Source organism: Molossus molossus, unplaced genomic scaffold (genome assembly GCF_014108415.1).
Source record: "Molossus molossus isolate mMolMol1 unplaced genomic scaffold, mMolMol1.p scaffold_m16_p_15, whole genome shotgun sequence".
NCBI lineage: Eukaryota > Metazoa > Chordata > Mammalia > Chiroptera > Molossidae > Molossus > Molossus molossus.
In genome coordinates this window covers 39,086,042-39,103,784 of record NW_023425350.1, presented here as the reverse complement: position 1 = coordinate 39,103,784, position 17,743 = coordinate 39,086,042, and the positions used below count along the sequence as shown (strand labels likewise).

General features: G+C 36.3%; 1 protein-coding gene across 24 annotated transcripts in view; it reads left to right on the top strand.

Moving 5' to 3' along the window:
- The window catches only part of CCDC88A (coiled-coil domain containing 88A), a 133,239-nt gene that overhangs the window by 54,552 nt on the left and 60,944 nt on the right, over window positions 1-17,743 (top strand). For all 24 annotated transcript variants that reach the window (XR_004959753.1, XM_036263603.1, XM_036263600.1 and 21 more), the window contains 3 exons: window positions 5,544-5,716; window positions 13,993-14,074; window positions 17,454-17,612. Coding sequence is in view for 23 of the 24 variants with exons in the window: in XM_036263603.1 (XP_036119496.1) it covers window positions 5,544-5,716; window positions 13,993-14,074; window positions 17,454-17,612 (414 nt within the window). In the remaining variant the exon portion in view is untranslated. The remainder of the gene's footprint in view (window positions 1-5,543; window positions 5,717-13,992; window positions 14,075-17,453; window positions 17,613-17,743) is intronic.

Sequence of the window (17,743 nt, the reverse complement as noted above, 5' to 3'; positions counted from 1 at the left end):
ACTAACAGTGAGACCAAACAAAGAAAAGAGTAAATTGAAAAAAATCCCTAGTATATATCAAACTTATCCTGAATTTTATTTCATTTTCAATCTGATTTTTGACCCATATGTTATATCATAAGGGTCAAAAAGCAGTGTCTTTTCACTGCTTTATTCATTTCTAGAACATTCCTTTGTATTTTAAGATAGTAAAGGTATTTTGATAAGGTGTCCCCCAACTTCTGAGGAATTAATTCTAAAAATCCATACTTTGGTTTCATATGACTGATGAATTAATCTTACATGAACTGATTAATATGGGATGAAGGAGTGCATTATTTTGGAGAAATGTGAACAAATTACTTGTCATTACATTCTCTGTGTTAAAACTAAAAGGAATAATAAACACTATAGAGAACAATTGTTTGAAAAACCTTTTTAATCCTGCCTGGTTAAGAATTTCAATTGAATTTGTTTTTCTAACAAGGAAAAAGAAAAGTGGTCTTATTCTCCTGTCTATGGTAATCAGGAAAGAAGTTGCTAACTGATTGAATCCCAATTCTCTTGGGGGAAAATTTTAATTTGGGTCACCAGTAGACTAATTAGAAAAGATAATTTGAAATCAACGTGAAAAAAATTAAGCAAATGTAAATATAGTAAGTAAATATAATAATTCTGTATCATTTAATTAGATTTTAACAAGTTTGTATTTAGATTTTCCCTTTAGCATTTTTTCTGTTTTGATTGATCCTTTTGTCATAGTTGTTTCACTACAGTATAGAAAGGATAATTTGGTTACCCTGTCTTTAATTACACTTCACCTTTTTATTATTAATAAAATGGAACAATGATCTCTTCAGTCCTCTTACTAAAAACCAAATAGGAGATTTTGATGACTTTAATATCTCTTTATTGTCACTTTATTTTTTGTCAAGCTCTGTGTTATAAGTTTATCATATACCCTTAAGTCTGCACAATAACCCTATTTTATAGATGAAGATATTGGAGATCAGAGAGGTTACTCCAGTGCTTGTGTTCTTTTTTTAATTTTTTTTTTTCTTTATTGATTTTAGAGAGAGAGAGGAAGGGAGAGGGAGAGATAGAAACATCGATAAGAGAGAATATCGATTGGCCGCCTCCTGCATGTCCCCCACTGGGGATCGGGCCCACAACCTGGGCATGTGCCCTGACTGGGAATCGAACCAGCGACCTCTTGGTGCATGAGTTGACACTCAACCACTGAGGCACACTGGTCGGGGCAGTGCTTGTGTTCTTAACCATTATAATACCTTTGCCTAAGTCAGTGATTGTGATGAATACACCTCTGATTCTTTTCCTTAATAGTGAGTTCTACAAGTAGAATTATTAGATCACCTGAATTTTCTTCTTAGCATTGATGTATTTTTTTAAAGTTTATTCTTCAACATATATTATAAATACCTGCTTTTTGTGGTAGAGTGTTTGGGAGCAACACTCTGACAAATATTAAAAAAAAGAACCAAAGATTGTTACAATCTAATTAGGTAAGTTATTTTAATAGAATAATTAACTGTAATAAAATGTTGAAAGTGATAAATACTGAAAAGAGACATGGGTCTAAATACTATAGGAATTTAAAGAAGGAAGATTACACTTGCAGTTGCTGGTGGAATGTCTAGGATCAGAAGGATCAGACAAAGCTTATTTAATTAAAGTTGTGCTTTAATGACATTTCCTGTCAGATTTTTGGAAAAATGTCCAGAGGCCTTCAGCCCAAGAAACTACTACCATTGGAGGAGAGTCAAAAGTGTTTATGTAGTCTTTAATGGAAAATACCTCTAAATATTCTTACCTCTTAATAACAGGTTTCTTTATTTCCTTTTATTCGTTTAAAAAATATTTTTTCAGCTCATAGTTCTGTTTTTATTTTTGTCAGTATTACAGATGTCCCCTATCCCCCCCCGCCCCCCGCTTCCTCCTCTACCTAGCCCCAGCCCATAGTTCTTTTGGCATCTGGAAGCTCTTGATATCTCCATTTTACCACCTGCTTAGTTCAATTGTAGTATGTGTCTTCAGTACTTTTCTTGAGTTCTCCATTTTGTCAGTTACTCAGTTATTATATTTTTGAGCAGCTCTTTTTTGTATTCATTACTCTGCTGGATAAGGTCAGAGATACAAAGGAGGTATAAGAAAGATGATTTGGTTTACTGAAAAACTAACTACATTGCGAATGAAAAATAAAACCCTGGCCAGTTTGGCTCAGTGGTTGGAGCATCAGCCTGCAGACCAAAGAGTCGCGGGTTTGATTCCGGTCAAAGGCATGTACTTCAGTTGTGGTTCAGTCCCTGGCCCTGGTCAGGGTCTTGGGGGAGGCAACCAATTAATGTGTCTCTCATCAGTGTTTCTCTCCCTCCCTCCCCCTCTATCTGAAAATCAATGGAAAAATATCCTCAGGTGAGGATTAACTAAAAAGTAAAAATTAAAATGTTATAGAGATAAGGAGTATGTGTTAGGATCAAGAGATATATAAAAATGGAGGAGTTAATCTTAGGTGGTTCTGTTTCTTTGACAAGTTGGAGGAGAGGCCATTTGTTGGAAGTAATGATAGCTGTTTACAGTTGACGGGATGAGTAAAGAAAAGGGGATATATTTACAGTAGCCATTATTGGGAAATTTGCCAGGAAGTTGGCAAGATTTTCCACAAAAGGAGTGATGGGCTTTGGAAAGAGCTTAATTGAAAATAGATCTGTAGTTGGGCTATGTATTTGTTTGTTTCTTTTTCTCAAGTTCTTTATTACCTTGGAGCAGAAATGGAAAACACTGATGGTAGGTAGGTAAGGAAAATAACATAGTGTTAGAGTAAAATTTGAATTTCTTTTATACCTGTCATTAGATGTGTGACTTGGTTAAATTATTTCATCTAAAATAAACATAATACTTCTGTTGCAGATTATACTATTGGATGAAGTCTTGTTGGAAAATCCCCTGGCTAGAAGTTCTGTGAATATTAGTCCCCCCCAGTTTTTTTCCCCAAAGAGTGAGCCATAGCCAAAGATGGCATGGTAGTGTTAAATTAGAAAGTAAGGGTGGCATTTAAGGGCCTAATTGTAGTTCGAGGCTGAGTGGGAATTCTAGAGTAGGCAGGAAAAATTTGTTTAACTGGACCGAAAGGGGAAGTTGAATGATTAAAGTTTAGGCATAGATATGATGACATGGGAGTAATAACTGCTTAAGGAGGCATGGCACAAAAGAGGAGTGGTTCCTTCAGTGTAGAAGCCTGTATGTATCAAATAGGGAATGGACGAGAAGTTGTAGAGAGCAAAGAAATTGGCAAGTTTCATTCTGTGGTTTATCAGTAGACATACTAGAATCTGTGAAAGTGATGATTAGACCTTCATTCAGGTGCTGAAATATATCTCAAGGGTAAGGAAATGAATTTTGTTGGACGGTTTTAAAAAATAAAAGAAGCCCTGGCCGGTTTGGCTCAGCGGTTAGAGCATCCGCCTGCGGTCCGGAGAGACCCGGGTTCGGTTCCCGCTAAGGGCATGTACCTCGGTTGCAGTTTGTCCCCAGCCCTGGTTGGTCGTGCGGGTGGCAGCCACTCGATGTGTCCCTTTCACATCGATGTTTCCCTCTCTCTCTCTCTCTCTCTCTTCCTCTCTCTCCCTTCCACTCTATCTGTGCAAAAAATGGAAAAATGTCCTCGGGTGAGGATTAAAAAATAAATAAATAAAAAATAAAAGAAGAGGAAAAGTAATAATTCAGTGAAAGTGGTGTTAAGACTTGATAATGAGAAACAAAATGAGGAGGGCGATTTCATGTTCCCAAAGTGGTAATCCCACCCATTCTGTCTGATACAGAAGAAGAGTTAAAATTGCTATAGAAGACAATTTCTGTTTGCCTAAGAAGTTTGAAAAAAAAGGCTGAGAAAATGGTAGAATAAGAAAAATTTCCAATAAAAGGAAATTAGGGAAATGGAGGAGTATGATTGACTGAGGTACATGTAGATTAAAAAGCCCTTAAAGTTCAGATTTAGGGTAAATTAGGAGATTTGTATCTCACAAAGGAAATCATAAAGAAAGTGTGAGATGGGAAGTAGATTGGAACTACTATTGTAAGAGAGAGAGTGCCGGATATCAAGTCAAGAGACTGGCCTGGAGTCTTGGCATTGCTACTAGCTAATTGGGTGATCATGGACAGATCAGTCTCTGTGCCTCAGTTACCTTGCCTACAGAATTAAGAGACTGAACTAAACCTCTAAGGTTCTGTTAGGTCCCTCTGAGGCCCTGTTTACAATTCTAGAGCATTGTTCAATTCTACATTGATGGCAAGATTATATGTCTGTACTGTCCAATATAGTAACCAATAGCTACATATGACAGTTGTGTACTTGAAATTAACTAGTGTGATTAAAGAATGGTATTTTTAACTTTTTAAATTGGTACTTAAATAGCCACTTGTGCTACTGGCTACCATATAGGACAGCACAGTTGTAGATATATCATTCTTGGGTTAATTTCTTTCCTATGTCAAGTCTTTTATGCCTTTCCAACAGTTGCCATCTGGTCTAGTTATTGCACCACAATTGATTTATTTTGTTAAACTAAGAATGAAAATAGTATTAAGTCTTCTTCTGTTATGTACTAAGTAGCTTATCTATGATCTATTGAATCAAACTTGTTTTTTCCAATTTTTATTAATTTATTTTTGTTACAGATGTTTTTCCTATTTCCCCCCTAGACACCCTCTTCCCCATCCCCCCGCCCCAGCATTGTTGTCTATGTCCATTGGTTTGGCATACATGCATATAAGTTCTTTGGTTCATCTCATCTATCCCCCCCACCCCCCATCCTGTGAAAGAAGTCATACTCCTTTCTATGTCTCTGGGTCTGTTTCATTCATTATCCCACCTTGTTCATTATATTCCACAAATAAGTGAGATCATGTAGTATTTGTCTTTCTCTGGCTTATTTTGCTTAGCATAATACTTTCGAGGTCCCTCCATGTCATCTCAAAGGATAAGAGATCTTTCTTACAGCTGCATAGTATTTCATTGTATTTATGTACCACAGCCTTTTTATCTGCTCATCTATTGATGGACACTTGGGCTATTTTCAGATCTTAGCGATTGTAAATAGTGCTGCTATGAACATAGGGGTACATATATTCTTAAACCTTTTTTTTCTTTATTGACTTTTTAGAGAAGAAGGGAGAGGTAGAGAGAGATAGAAACATCAATGAGAGAGAACATCGACTGGCTGCCTCCTGCATGTCCCCCCCCCACACACACACACACACTGGGGATTGGACCCACAACCTGAGCGTGTGCCCTGACCAGGAATCAAACTGGTGACATTTTGGTACATGGGTTGACGCTCAACCACTGAGCCACACCGGCCGGGCTGTTGAATCAAACTTTTAAAAATTACAGCTTAATATGACAAAGTTAAGATATTTTTGGCCAATGAATTTTTTTTTGCTGTTATTGTATAGTACTAAGAGTCAATGAATAGTGTTTATGTATTTAGTTCTTTGATATGTAAAATACTAAAGGTGATTCTGTGTTTTTTTCCACATTCCCTTAGACTATCATAGAACTCTCTGAAGAACGCGATGGTCTTCATTTTCTACCCCATGCCTCTTCATCTGCACAATCACCTTGTGGTTCTCCAGGCATGAAGCGGACAGAAAGTCGACAACATCTGTCAGTGGAACTGGCAGATGCTAAGGCCAAAATAAGAAGGCTTAGACAGGAATTGTAAGTTGCTAATTTTCAAGGTTCATTGAATTTATATGGTCACGAAAGTGACCTAAACAATATTTTTAGGCTTATGGCATATAGATAGTAGTACTCAATTGCTGGCCTGTGTCAGAGTTGTTACTGGTTTTTGTCAAAATGAGAAAAATGAGGAGACCAGCATTAGGTTTTCTTAATGCTAAATCTTCCCAATTTAAAGGATGCCCTTGATTCTGGATTTATGTCCTTCCTGTCTGTGTTAAAATGTTTTTTCTTTTATAAAATAATGTTCTTTCTTAGCAAATTGGGATCTCCTTGGTTTGTTTTTTTTTTAATCTTTACCCGAGGACATTTTTCCATTTTTTTGTTCAGATAGAGTGGGAAGGAGAGAGAGGAAGAGAGAGAGAGAGAGAGAAACATTGACGTGAAAGGGACACATCGAGTGGCTGCCACCCGCACAACCCAACCAGGACCGGGGACAAACTGCAACCGAGGTACATGCCCTTAGCGGGAATGGAACCGGGTCTCTCTGTACTGCAGGCTGACACTGTAACCGCTGAGCCAAACTGGCCAGGGCTTGATTTTTTTTTTTTACATTCTTAAACTACAGAATATTGGCATGTGATACAGATCAATAAGTTTAACTGTTTTAAAATTAATGTTAACAGTCCTGGCCATTGTGGCTCGGTTGGAGCCTCGTCCCATACACTGAAAGGTGGCGGGTTCAATTCCTAGTTGGCACATACCCAGGTTGTGGATTCCATCTCCAGTTGAGACACATTTGAGAGATGTCCGATCAGTGTTACTTGCTCTCTCTCAAATCAATAAAATCAATAAAATAATATATATAATAAAGTAAATGTTATGAAAGACCAAATTATTGACATAGTTTTTTTTATTTTTTTTTTTTTTTAGAGAGGAAGTGAGAGGGAGAGAGAGATAGAAACATTGATGAGAGAGAACATCGATTGGCAACCTCCTGCATGCCCCCCACTGGGGATTGGGGCCACAACCTGGGCATGTGTCCTGACCGGGAATTGAACTGGCGACCTCTTGGTGCAAGGGTTGACGCTCAACCACTGAGCCACACCGGCCAGATTTGACATACAGTTTTACAAAAAATTAATTTTGTGTGTGTGTGTTCTGCATTGAGTAATTGAAATGCCTGAGTCATGTACTTAGCAATGGTGAATATTCAGATTGGTTAGTGCTGGTGAAATTTATTTAATTTTCAAAGAACATTACAGAAAAGTCAGTATACGTATAACATAGGCATTCCTTGGTGAATCACGTGTAAATACATGGCCAATCTCTGCTAAAGATTTTTTTATTTTGCACTTCAAAAAGAACAAAGGATTTTTATGTTTAGGGCTTTTTTCTTTTCTTTTTTTTTCCCATGAAATGTAGGCTCTAGAGTATAAATTTTAAATTTAAAGCATAATATAGCAATTAAGTTTATTTACTGATTATTTAAAGCAGTTGGTGTAAGAAAGTGATTGAATATGCAAGGTAGAAAAAATACCCAGTTTACAGAAATTTTTAAAAAAGAAATACAGCTTTCATTGTGGATGTCTGCATTATTATGTGTCTGTTGACGTGAACACGCCCAGGATACTCTATAAACAGCTGCACTGGGAAAATTAGGGAAGCGATTGCTGTTATTAGTTTGACTGGCAGTTAATGGATAGCCTAAACAGTGAACACTAGTTTGTTCCATATAATTTAGCACAGTCTTCTCCAGTCTTTAGATAAAGCATGCAATTAGAACTGTAATGCTGGCTGTGAATTCATTTAACATTTTGCACTATATTAGAGTTTTATTTTTAAATAAAATTTACTTGGCCATGGAATGTATTAAAATTTCAAATAACTTAAAAGAGATTGATAGGATTTGGTCTTGCATATGCTGATGGAAATTGTAAATATTTTAAATCAGTAAAGAAATATGCTACATAAAGCAAGTGTTCCCAGTAATTAGCATTTTATCAGATATTATCTCATCATATCTTTGTTGTCCTTAAAAATGTGTTTCTTGATGGATTTCTTCTATTAAAATTTGTTTTAAGTCCTTTTACTGGGACAGATCTTTACTAAAATGATGAAGAATAGAAATCAGGATGGATAAAAATATTTCAGGTTTCTTTAGAATTAATGAAAATAAATAATTGTAATGAGAACATGCAAATTAATAACATTCTTATGAGTGGTACATTATAATATAATTGCTTTGGATTTATTAACATACAGAGTAAAAGTATTGTTTGCAATTTGGTTGGAAGAAGTAATTTCTTTAAAATTATACTTTTATACAGTAAACACTATCAAAAACTTGCTTTAATAATTTTCTCTGCCTTCATAGATCCCATGTTTTCAAAGGTTTTTCTCCCACCAAATTATTCTTTTTCAAATAACAACTTTATTGAAACATAATTCATGTATCAGAAAATGTATATTTTGAAGTGTACAGTGTAGTGATTTTTTTAGTATATTCATAGAATTGCACAACCCTAACACACTAATTTCAAGACATTTTTGTCACCCCAAAAAGAAACCACATACATATTAGCAGTTAGTCTCACTACCCCTTTACCCTTGACAACTTCTGGCAAACACTAATATTTTTTCTCTTTCTATGGATTTGCCTATTCTAGAAATTTCATCTAAATGGATTCATACGTTACGTGGCCTTTTATGACTGGCTTCTTTCACTTAGCACAATGTTGTCAAGGTTTATCCATGTTATAGCAGGTTATCAGTACTTTATTCCTTTTTATGATTAATACTGTATGGATATATACCACATTTTGGTTATTTATCAGTTAATGGGCATTTGACTTGTTTACATTTTTTGGCTCTTATGAATAATGTTCCTATGTACATTTCATGTGCACATTTTTGTATGGATATACATTTTCAGTTTCCTAGGGTGTATAGTGAGAAGTGGAAATGCTGGGTAATTCTATATTTAACCTTTAGAGGAACTGTTTAAACTGTGTGGCTGCACCATTTTGCATTGCCACCAGCAATGTGTGAGGGCTCCAGTTTCTCTATATCCTCACCTTGTTATGCACCTTTTTTATTCAATCCTCACCCAAGGATATTTTTCTGTTTATCTTCAGATAGAGTAGGAGGGAGGGAGAGAGAGGAAGAAATATCGATGTGAGACACATCGACCAGCTGCCTCCTATACAACCCTGACCAGGGCCAGGGACAGACTGCAACCGAGGTATGCACCCTTGACCAGAATCGAACCCACGACTCATTGGTCCACGGGCCGACACTCTAACTGCGGAGCAAAACTGTCCAGGGATACACCTTTTTTATTATAGCCATCCTAGTGGGTATGAAGTGATGTCTTACTGCAGTTTTGAGTTGCATTTCTCTGATGACTAATGATGTGAGCATCTTTTTCTGTACTAATTGGCCATTTGTATATTTGGAGAAATATCTATTCAGATACTTTACTCATTTTTAAATTTAGTTATGAGATCAACTTTTAAGCAGATCAGCGAAATAACATGAAACTGAAGGTGTATTAGAAGTGTAGCCTGCAGTTGAAACCCAAAGGAGTTTTAGTCACTTCTGAGTTCGAGGGGCAGGACAGGGAGAGGAAGTGGTGTTAGGAATATTACATAGAGATAGTTACATTTCAGTTGATGTTAGACATTAATACCAGCTGTTGAAAAGGCTCAATTGGGTATTCTAAGCAGGCGGAAGTAGAACAAGTTTGGTAGGATATAAGGAGGGGCATGGCAAGAAATGAAGTTGAAAATGATGGAGTGGATACATGGATTGTCTCGTGTATGCAGTACTTGGAAGTTTAGACTTGAAACAGTAGGGACCAGTTGGAGACTTTTTGCATAGGACAATAACAAGATCAGACTTATGTTTTAATAAAGAGATACTAGCCTAGTGGTTGACTTAGTATTCAAATTGAAAATATAAATTATGGTGTCAGAGTGAAAGTGGATTCAAGGACAGTCCAGGCAAGGAGGTGTGGGCCTGCTGAAAGATTGTAACAATGAGTTTAAAGAGGAGGTAAGAGAGAAGGCAGGGTCTTTGATACAGTTCCTAGTGTCTTATGCTCAGTATCTATTTGGATGGCTCTACCATGCACTTGGAATGTAAGAAAGAAGAATAGATTAAAGTAAAAGAAAAGTTTAGTTTTTTGACATATTTAGTTTGAAGTACCTCAGCAATATCTCTCTGGAGATGATTATTGGATAATAGACTATCTTGTCTATGATGCAGAGTAGAGGTTTGGGATCACTAGAATACTGATGGAGAAAAGTATGAGCATGTAAATAGGAGTTAAAACCTTGGAAGTAGATAAGACTGCCCCAGAAGAACATGAAGAATGAGAAGGATGTAATCTGAAGAACACAAACATAAAAAGGTTGGTTAAGGACAGACTTCACCATTTATTAGCCATGTAACTCAGTTTCTTCATCCATAAAATGAGACTTTTAATAATATGTACTGTAGAGCATACAGCATATTACCAAGCTCATGAGCTTTAGATTCATTCTGCCTGAGCATCAATTCTCTCTCAACACTTCTTAACTGAGTGACAGTGGCCAGGTTAATCTCTCCAAGGCTGCTTGGTTTCCTAGTCTATTAACTAAGAATAATAATTGTGCCTACTGTAGGATTGTTATGTGAAGTAAAGTAAATAATGTGTAGTATGTAAGTGCTCAATGAATGTAAGCTGCTATCACTGCTATTATTTCTTTAGAAGGCTCTTGTAAGAATTAAGTGCTTGGTGAAGTGTCAAGTGCTTAGCAGAAATGCCTAGCACAGTTAAGGAGAGCTTGATAACTGTGAGCCAAAAGATGGGCCTAAAACATGAAATCGGCAAAAGAGTTATTGAAGTAGAAAAACCTGAGTGTGAAGTCATGGAAGCCAGTGGAAAGAGATTGTAAGAAAAAGAATGGAGCTAACTGTACTAAACTGGGAATAAAGATGTAATGACTCTGAAAAATAGTGGGGAGTTGTGGATGGAAAGCCTCATTGCTGTAAATAGAATGGTCAAATGGTTGTGCAAATATTTGAACTCCTGGATAACTTGGAAAATTTATTTAAATTTATACCTCACATACACCAAAGAGAATTTCATATGGATTAAAGAGCTAAATGTAAAAAATGAAATAATGCTAGAAGAACCAAAAGGTAATATATAGATGAGTGTATATTTGTTTTCTAGGTAGGAAAGAATTTTACACAAAAGCAAAATAAGTATTTATAGAAGGTGGTTGTTCCATTTCTATAAAAATACTGAATATGTAAACATCCAGAAAAAAATAAGTAAAGTCAGCCCAGCTGGTGTGGCTCACTGGTTGAGTGTTGACCCATGCACCAAGAGGCCGCTGGTTTGATTCCTGGTCAAGGCACAGGCCCAGGTTGTGGGCCCAATCCCCAGTGAGGAGCATGCAGAAGGCAGCCAGTTGATGTTCTCTCTCATCGGTGTTTCTGTCTCTCTAAAATCAATAAAGAAAAAAATAATAAAATTAAAAGTATTTGAAAATATTTCTCAGAAAATTTAACAGAATTTTCATATGACCCTGCGGTTCCACTCCTGGGTACTATGTATCCCCCCAAAATTTACAACAGGAACTCAAACAGATACTTGTAGGCCATTGCCGTATTATTATTTTTTCTTTGTTGTTATTGTTTCTTTTTAATTAATTTATTCATTTTTGTTACAGATGTTTCTCCTTTTTCCCCCACTGATTTCCCCCTTTCCTCCCTCCCTGCCCTGTCCCCAGCTTTGTTGTCCATGTCCATTATTCATGCATACATGCATGTAAGTTCTGTGGTTTATCTCTCCCCCACCACCCCCTCTTCTGGGGATTGTCAGTCTGTACCCCACTTCCACATCTCTGATACACTGCTGGTGGGAATGCAGAATGGTGTAGCCACTATGGAAAACAATACAGTGTTACCTCAAAAAATTAAAAATTGAACTGCCATTTGACCCAGTGATCCCATTTGCAGGAATATACCCTAAGAAGCCTGAAACACCAATCAGAAAGAATATATGTACCCCCATGTTTGTAGCAGCACTATTTACAATAGCTAAGATCTGGAAACAGCCCAAATGTCCATCAGTAGACGAATGGATAACAAAGCTGTGGTACATATACACAACGGAGTACTATGCAGCTGTAAGAAAGAAAGATCTCTTATCCTTTGAGATGACATAGAGGGACCTGGAAAGTATTATCCTAAGCAAAACAAGCTAAACAGAGTAAGACAGTATCATATGATCTCACTTATTTGTGGAATATAATGAACATTGCAGTATTATTTCAATAGCCAAAAGGTGGAAACAACCTAAGTGTCCATGAGCAGATTGCTGGATAAACAAAATGCGCTATAGGCATGTGATGGAATGTTATTCAGTGTAAAAAGGAATGAAATTTTGATACTTGGTACAACATGGATGAGCCCTGAAAACAATTTGCTAAGTGAGAAACCACATACAAAAGGACAAATATTGTATGATTCCAGTAAAATAAAATATTTTAAATAGGCAGATTCAGAGAAAACAAAGTTGATTAGAGGTAGGGACTGTGGAGGTTTGGGAGAATTGGAGAGTTATTGTTTAATGAGCCCAGAATTTCTGTTTGGGATAATGAAAGAGTTTGGGAGTAGATAGTGGTGATAGTTTAACAACATTTTAAATGTAATTAATGCCACTGAATTGTACATTTAAAAATAGTTAAAATTGCAGTTTTATGTTACATATATGTTGCCACAATAAAAAATAGAATTTTAAAAATAATTTTAAGAAATCAATAATCTATAAAGAAATATTTGTAAGAAATATCTTATATATTGCAAAATATAATAGCTTTTTATCATTTTGATGGTACAAACATAAGAAAACAAATTTAGCCTTTCCTAGTGTTCAAATAAATGTAAATTAGACCAGTGCCAGCATTTTCAATTGTTAAATTGTTTCACATACAGACACTTTCATCCTCTGTTGTTGACTTATAAATTGAGAATGACCTTTCTGGAGGGCAGTCTGACAAGTAGTACGTCAAGTACCTTTAAACTTGTAATGTAGTTTTAGAAATCTGTCCTGAAATATACAGGGTTCTATAAAAGTACAATGAGTTCATTTACCAAAATATAATTTATTCCTGTAAAAAAAATGAAATCCACTTAAGTAAATTAATTATGGTTCTTCTGTCAAAGGGAATGTTACTCCATTAAAAATTATGATTTTGAGTATGCTGAAACCTGTATAGTTTTATTAACCAGTATCACCCCAGTAAATCCAATTTCATAAAACATTAACAAAAATTCATTGGACGTGCTAAAATAAATTAATGTTTTTTTTAGAAATGTATGGGTGTGAGAGATGTCAACAGCAGATTGTTTTCCACAACGAACATTTATCTTTTGTTACTAAATAGCACAAGGTTGAAAGTATAGATAGAGAGTAGAGACTTGACTTTGAGGAGGCTGGCTATGAAGGAGAGATAGAAAATGGGGATTAGAAGTAAAGTGAAAAAAAAAAAAATTAGGAGAAATTTAGGCTTCAGGGAAGAAACTAATAAGAGTTGTAAAGATTATAGGTATCGTCCGGCCAGTGTGGCTCAGTGGTTGAGCATCAACCTGTGTACCAACAGGTCGCCGGTTTGATTCCCAGTCAGGACACATGCCCAGGTTGTAGGCCCTGTCCCCAGTGGGGGCATGCAGGAGCAGCCAATCAATGTTCTCTCTCATTGATGTTTCTACCTCTTTCTCCCTCTCACTTCCTCTCTCTCTAAAATCAATAAAGAAAAAATTAAAAAAAAAAAAAGATTATAGGTATCTGTGTGGCAGTGTATAATTTCCTTTAGGTCATTATGAATTTTGAATGTAGTTTGGAGACCCTTATAAGTCTCAGAGCCAGATAGTATTATATTGCATAAAAAGTCATCCAATTTATTTGTCTTTGACTATGCAGAGAGGGAAAAGGAGAAAGGAGAGTGGGAATGGGAGATGTCAGGAAAGATGGAAAGGAACTACCTTAGGAACTATGAGGATTTTAATCATTGAGGTTTGTCTTTGGAGAACTTCAGGGTGAGTTTTATTTATGATATCTAACCATATAAATTCCGAAAATCCATTTTGTTGTCTTTTTCCCCTGGGTTGGAATCATGGCCAATACTGTGTTCAACTATACATTTTAGTAATGAGAATTTTTATTAATGGAGATGACAATGATCATTTTTTAAAGCAGTAAGCTTATTTTTTAATAAATGTGTGGGTTTTGTTTGTTTGTTTGTTTGTTTGCATTTAAGGGAGGAAAAGACTGAACAGTTGCTGGACTGTAAACAAGAACTTGAGCAAATGGAAATAGAACTAAAAAGACTGCAGCAAGAGGTTTGTACCTGGAACTTTTATTACATAGGACCACTGAGTGATTGGAAATTGATTTTTCTCCTTATAATTTATAACTTTTACCTTAATGCTTTATGAGGTTACTTCAAGAGATCTGATGACTTTTCCATTGTTTTTCTCAAGCTAGAAATCTGGTCTTTGGACTCTTTTCTGTATCAGTGCTGTTTAAATTTTGCTAAGATTCAAAGGAGCCTCGTAGGACTAGGACAGTTCCAAGTTTCTCTTTTTTATGTTTTTGGCTTCTGTGGGCTTAGAAGCTGGAAGAACTCTACTGTAAATTGTGGTTGCTTATATATATCTCCCTAGGTCTCTACTCTCAGATGATGCTTTATGTTAACTTATATATGACAGAATGCTTTTTTTCTTTATTCTCACCTGAGGGCATTTTTTCATTTTTTGTTCAGATAGGGAGGGGGGGAGGGGGGAGAGAGAGAGAGAGAGAGAGAGAAACATCGACATGAAAGGGACACATCGAGTGGCTGCCACCCGCACGACCCAACCAGGGCCAGGGACAAACTGCTACCGAGGTACGTGCCCTTAGCGGGAACCGAACCTGGGTCTCTCTGAACTGCAGGCCGACACTCTAACCACTGAGCCAAACCAGCCAGGGCTGACAGAATGCTTTTTAATTTTTCATTCTTTTCCTATTAAATAAGATAAAAAACTTTTTACCTTTTAAAGTTTAATTTTTAATAAAACTTTGTGTTTTTTTTCATATTGAACTAAGATTTGTTTAAGAATTTACTTCTGCCCTGGCCAGTTTGGCTCAGCCGTCAGAGCACCAGCCCATGGACCAGAGAGTCCCGCTACAGGCATGTGCCTCAGTTGCTGTTTGGCCCCGGCCCTGGTCAGGGTCATGGAGGAGGCAACCAGTCGATGTGTGTCTCTCACATTGATGTCTCTCTCTCTCTCTCTCTCCCTCCTACTCTGTCTGTAAATAAATGGAAAAATGTCCTCGGGTGAGGATTTAAGAAAAAGATTTTACTTCTTTTAATCACTCCATAATGTTTTGTTTTCATTGGTATGGATTGGAGTAAGGCTGGACAATTTTCTTTCCCTAGCCTGCTATTATATACTGCATTTGCAGGATCGTAAACTGGGACCTTTCTATTCTCTCTCTCTCTTTTTTTGGACTTTACTAGATGTATAAGACTGGACATCATAATCTTTATTTCTAGATATGATGTGGCTGTTCTTTCACTGCTTGGTAGCAGGATTTTTTTTTTATCAATGTTCCCTCCAAAATAGTGGTTTTCTATCTTTTTGGTCTTGAGGCTCTCTTCCACTCTTTTTTTTTTTTTTTTATCCTCACCAGAGGACATTTTTGCATTTTTTGTTCAGACAGAGCGTGAGGGAGAGAGAGAGAGAAACATCAATGTGAAGGGACACATCGAGTGGTTGCCACCCACACGACCACCCAGGGCCGGGGACAAACTGCAACCGAGGTACATGCCCTTAGCGGGAACCGAACCCGGGTCTCTCTGTACCGCAGGCCGACGCTCTAACCGCTGAGCCAAACCTGCCAGGGCTCTCTTCCACTCTTAAAAATGAGTGAAGATTATATTTACTGGTATTTATCATATTAGAAATTAAAACTTTAAAAAATATTAATTTATTAAATTATACTCATTCCATTTCATGTTAACATAAAATTCATATTTTAACTAAGTAGTTATTATTTTACAAAACAAAACAAAAATTAGAATGGTACTCTTACATTTTTGCACATCTCTTTAATGCCTGGCTTAATTGAAGATTACTAGATTCTTGAATCTATTTCTGTATTTATTCTGTTAAGATACCACATGCTATGTAGTCTTTGGAAAATTCTTCTGTGTCCTCCTAAGAGAATGAGAGTGAAAAGAGAAAATAATGTTTTAGAATTATTATGAAAATAATTTTGACCTCTTTTTTTTTTATCCTCGCCCGAGGACATTTTTCCATTTTTAGTTCAGGTAGAGTGGGAGGGAGAGAGAGGAACAGAGAGAGAGAGAGAAACATCGATGTGAAAGGAACACATCAAGTGGTTGCCACCCGCACAACCAACCAGGGCCGGGGACAAACTGCAACCAAGGTATGGGCCCTTAGCAGGAACCGAACCCGGGTCTCTCAGGACCGCAGGCCCAGGCTCTAACCGCTGAGCCAAACCGGCCAGGGCTAATTTTGACCTCTTGAACACCCTGAAAGGGTTTCAGGAAACCACAGATGTCCCTGGATCACACTTTGATAACTACCATTGTAAAGGACTAAGGACTATGAGAAGGTTTTTTTGAATATTAGTATTTGTCTCAAATGGTATTAAGATATGCAATAATCATATACACTAATCATTTACTTGGAAGCATTAAAAAATCAGAATTTTAGTATGTTACAGCATATCTGAATAGAACCATTATTTCTCTAAACTAACTAATGGTTAACTTAAGTAATATGATTTGCCTCTTATGTTTTTACTATCCTGTATTTTAAAGTTAACTTTGTTATAATCTTAAATTAATTGCAAATTGTTATGTGAGGTAAAGGTGAACTTATTTTAAAACATCCTGAATGTTTTTTACATTCCAGATATGGAACATTATATAAAAATTTATATATAAATATAACTGCATATTTATATATAAACATATGTTTAAAATACTTTTTATTTTTGATTTAACAAAAGGCTTTATATCTTCCCTTTTTAAAATATATATATACTTTTTAAAATTGATTTTTAAAGAGAGAGGAAGAAAGAGGGAGAGAGAGAGAGATATCAGTGAGAGAGAACATAGATTGGCTGCCTCCTGCATGCCCCACACTGGGGATTGGGCCCATGACCCAGCCATGTACCCCAGCCGGGAATTGAACCAGTGACCTCTTGGTGCATGGGTTGCTGCTCAACCACCAAGCCACACCAGCTGGGTTCTCCCCATTTTTATTTATTTATTTATTTTTTTGGTAATCCTCACCTGAGGATATTTTTTCCAGTATTTTTTTTTTTTTTTTTTAGGAGAGAGTGGAAGGGAGGGGCAGGAGAGAGAGAGAAACATTTATGTGAGAGGGACACTTTGATTGATTGCCTCCAACATGTGCCCCAATTAGGGTTGGGGATTGAACCTGTAATCCAGGTACATGCCATTGTTTGGGAATCGAACCCATGACCCTTCTTGGGCCAACATTCTAACCACTGAGCTACACTAGCTAGGGCTATATTATCCTCATTTTAAAAAACAGCTTAATGGAGGAATAATTTACATAACACAGATTCATACTTTTACAGAATATAATGTATTGGTATTTTAGTAGATTCATCAAGTCGTGCAACCAAGGACTTCAGTTTGAAAATATAATATTTAAAATATTAACATTTATTTGTGTTTAGAACATGAATTTGCTTTTGGATGCTCGTTCTGCGAGAATGTACCGAGATGAATTAGATGCACTTCGAGAGAAGGCAATCCGAGTTGATAAGCTTGAAAGTGAAGTTAGTAGATATAAAGAGAGGCTACATGATATTGAATTTTATAAAGCAAGAGTTGAGGTATGTTGTATAATTTAAACCTTTCACAATTTATTTTCTTTAAAAGTTATGATTTTCAAAATGCAATAAAAATGCATTTAATAAATGAATGGAACTCTTGAAATTTTTAGCAAACTAAACTTTTAGATGTT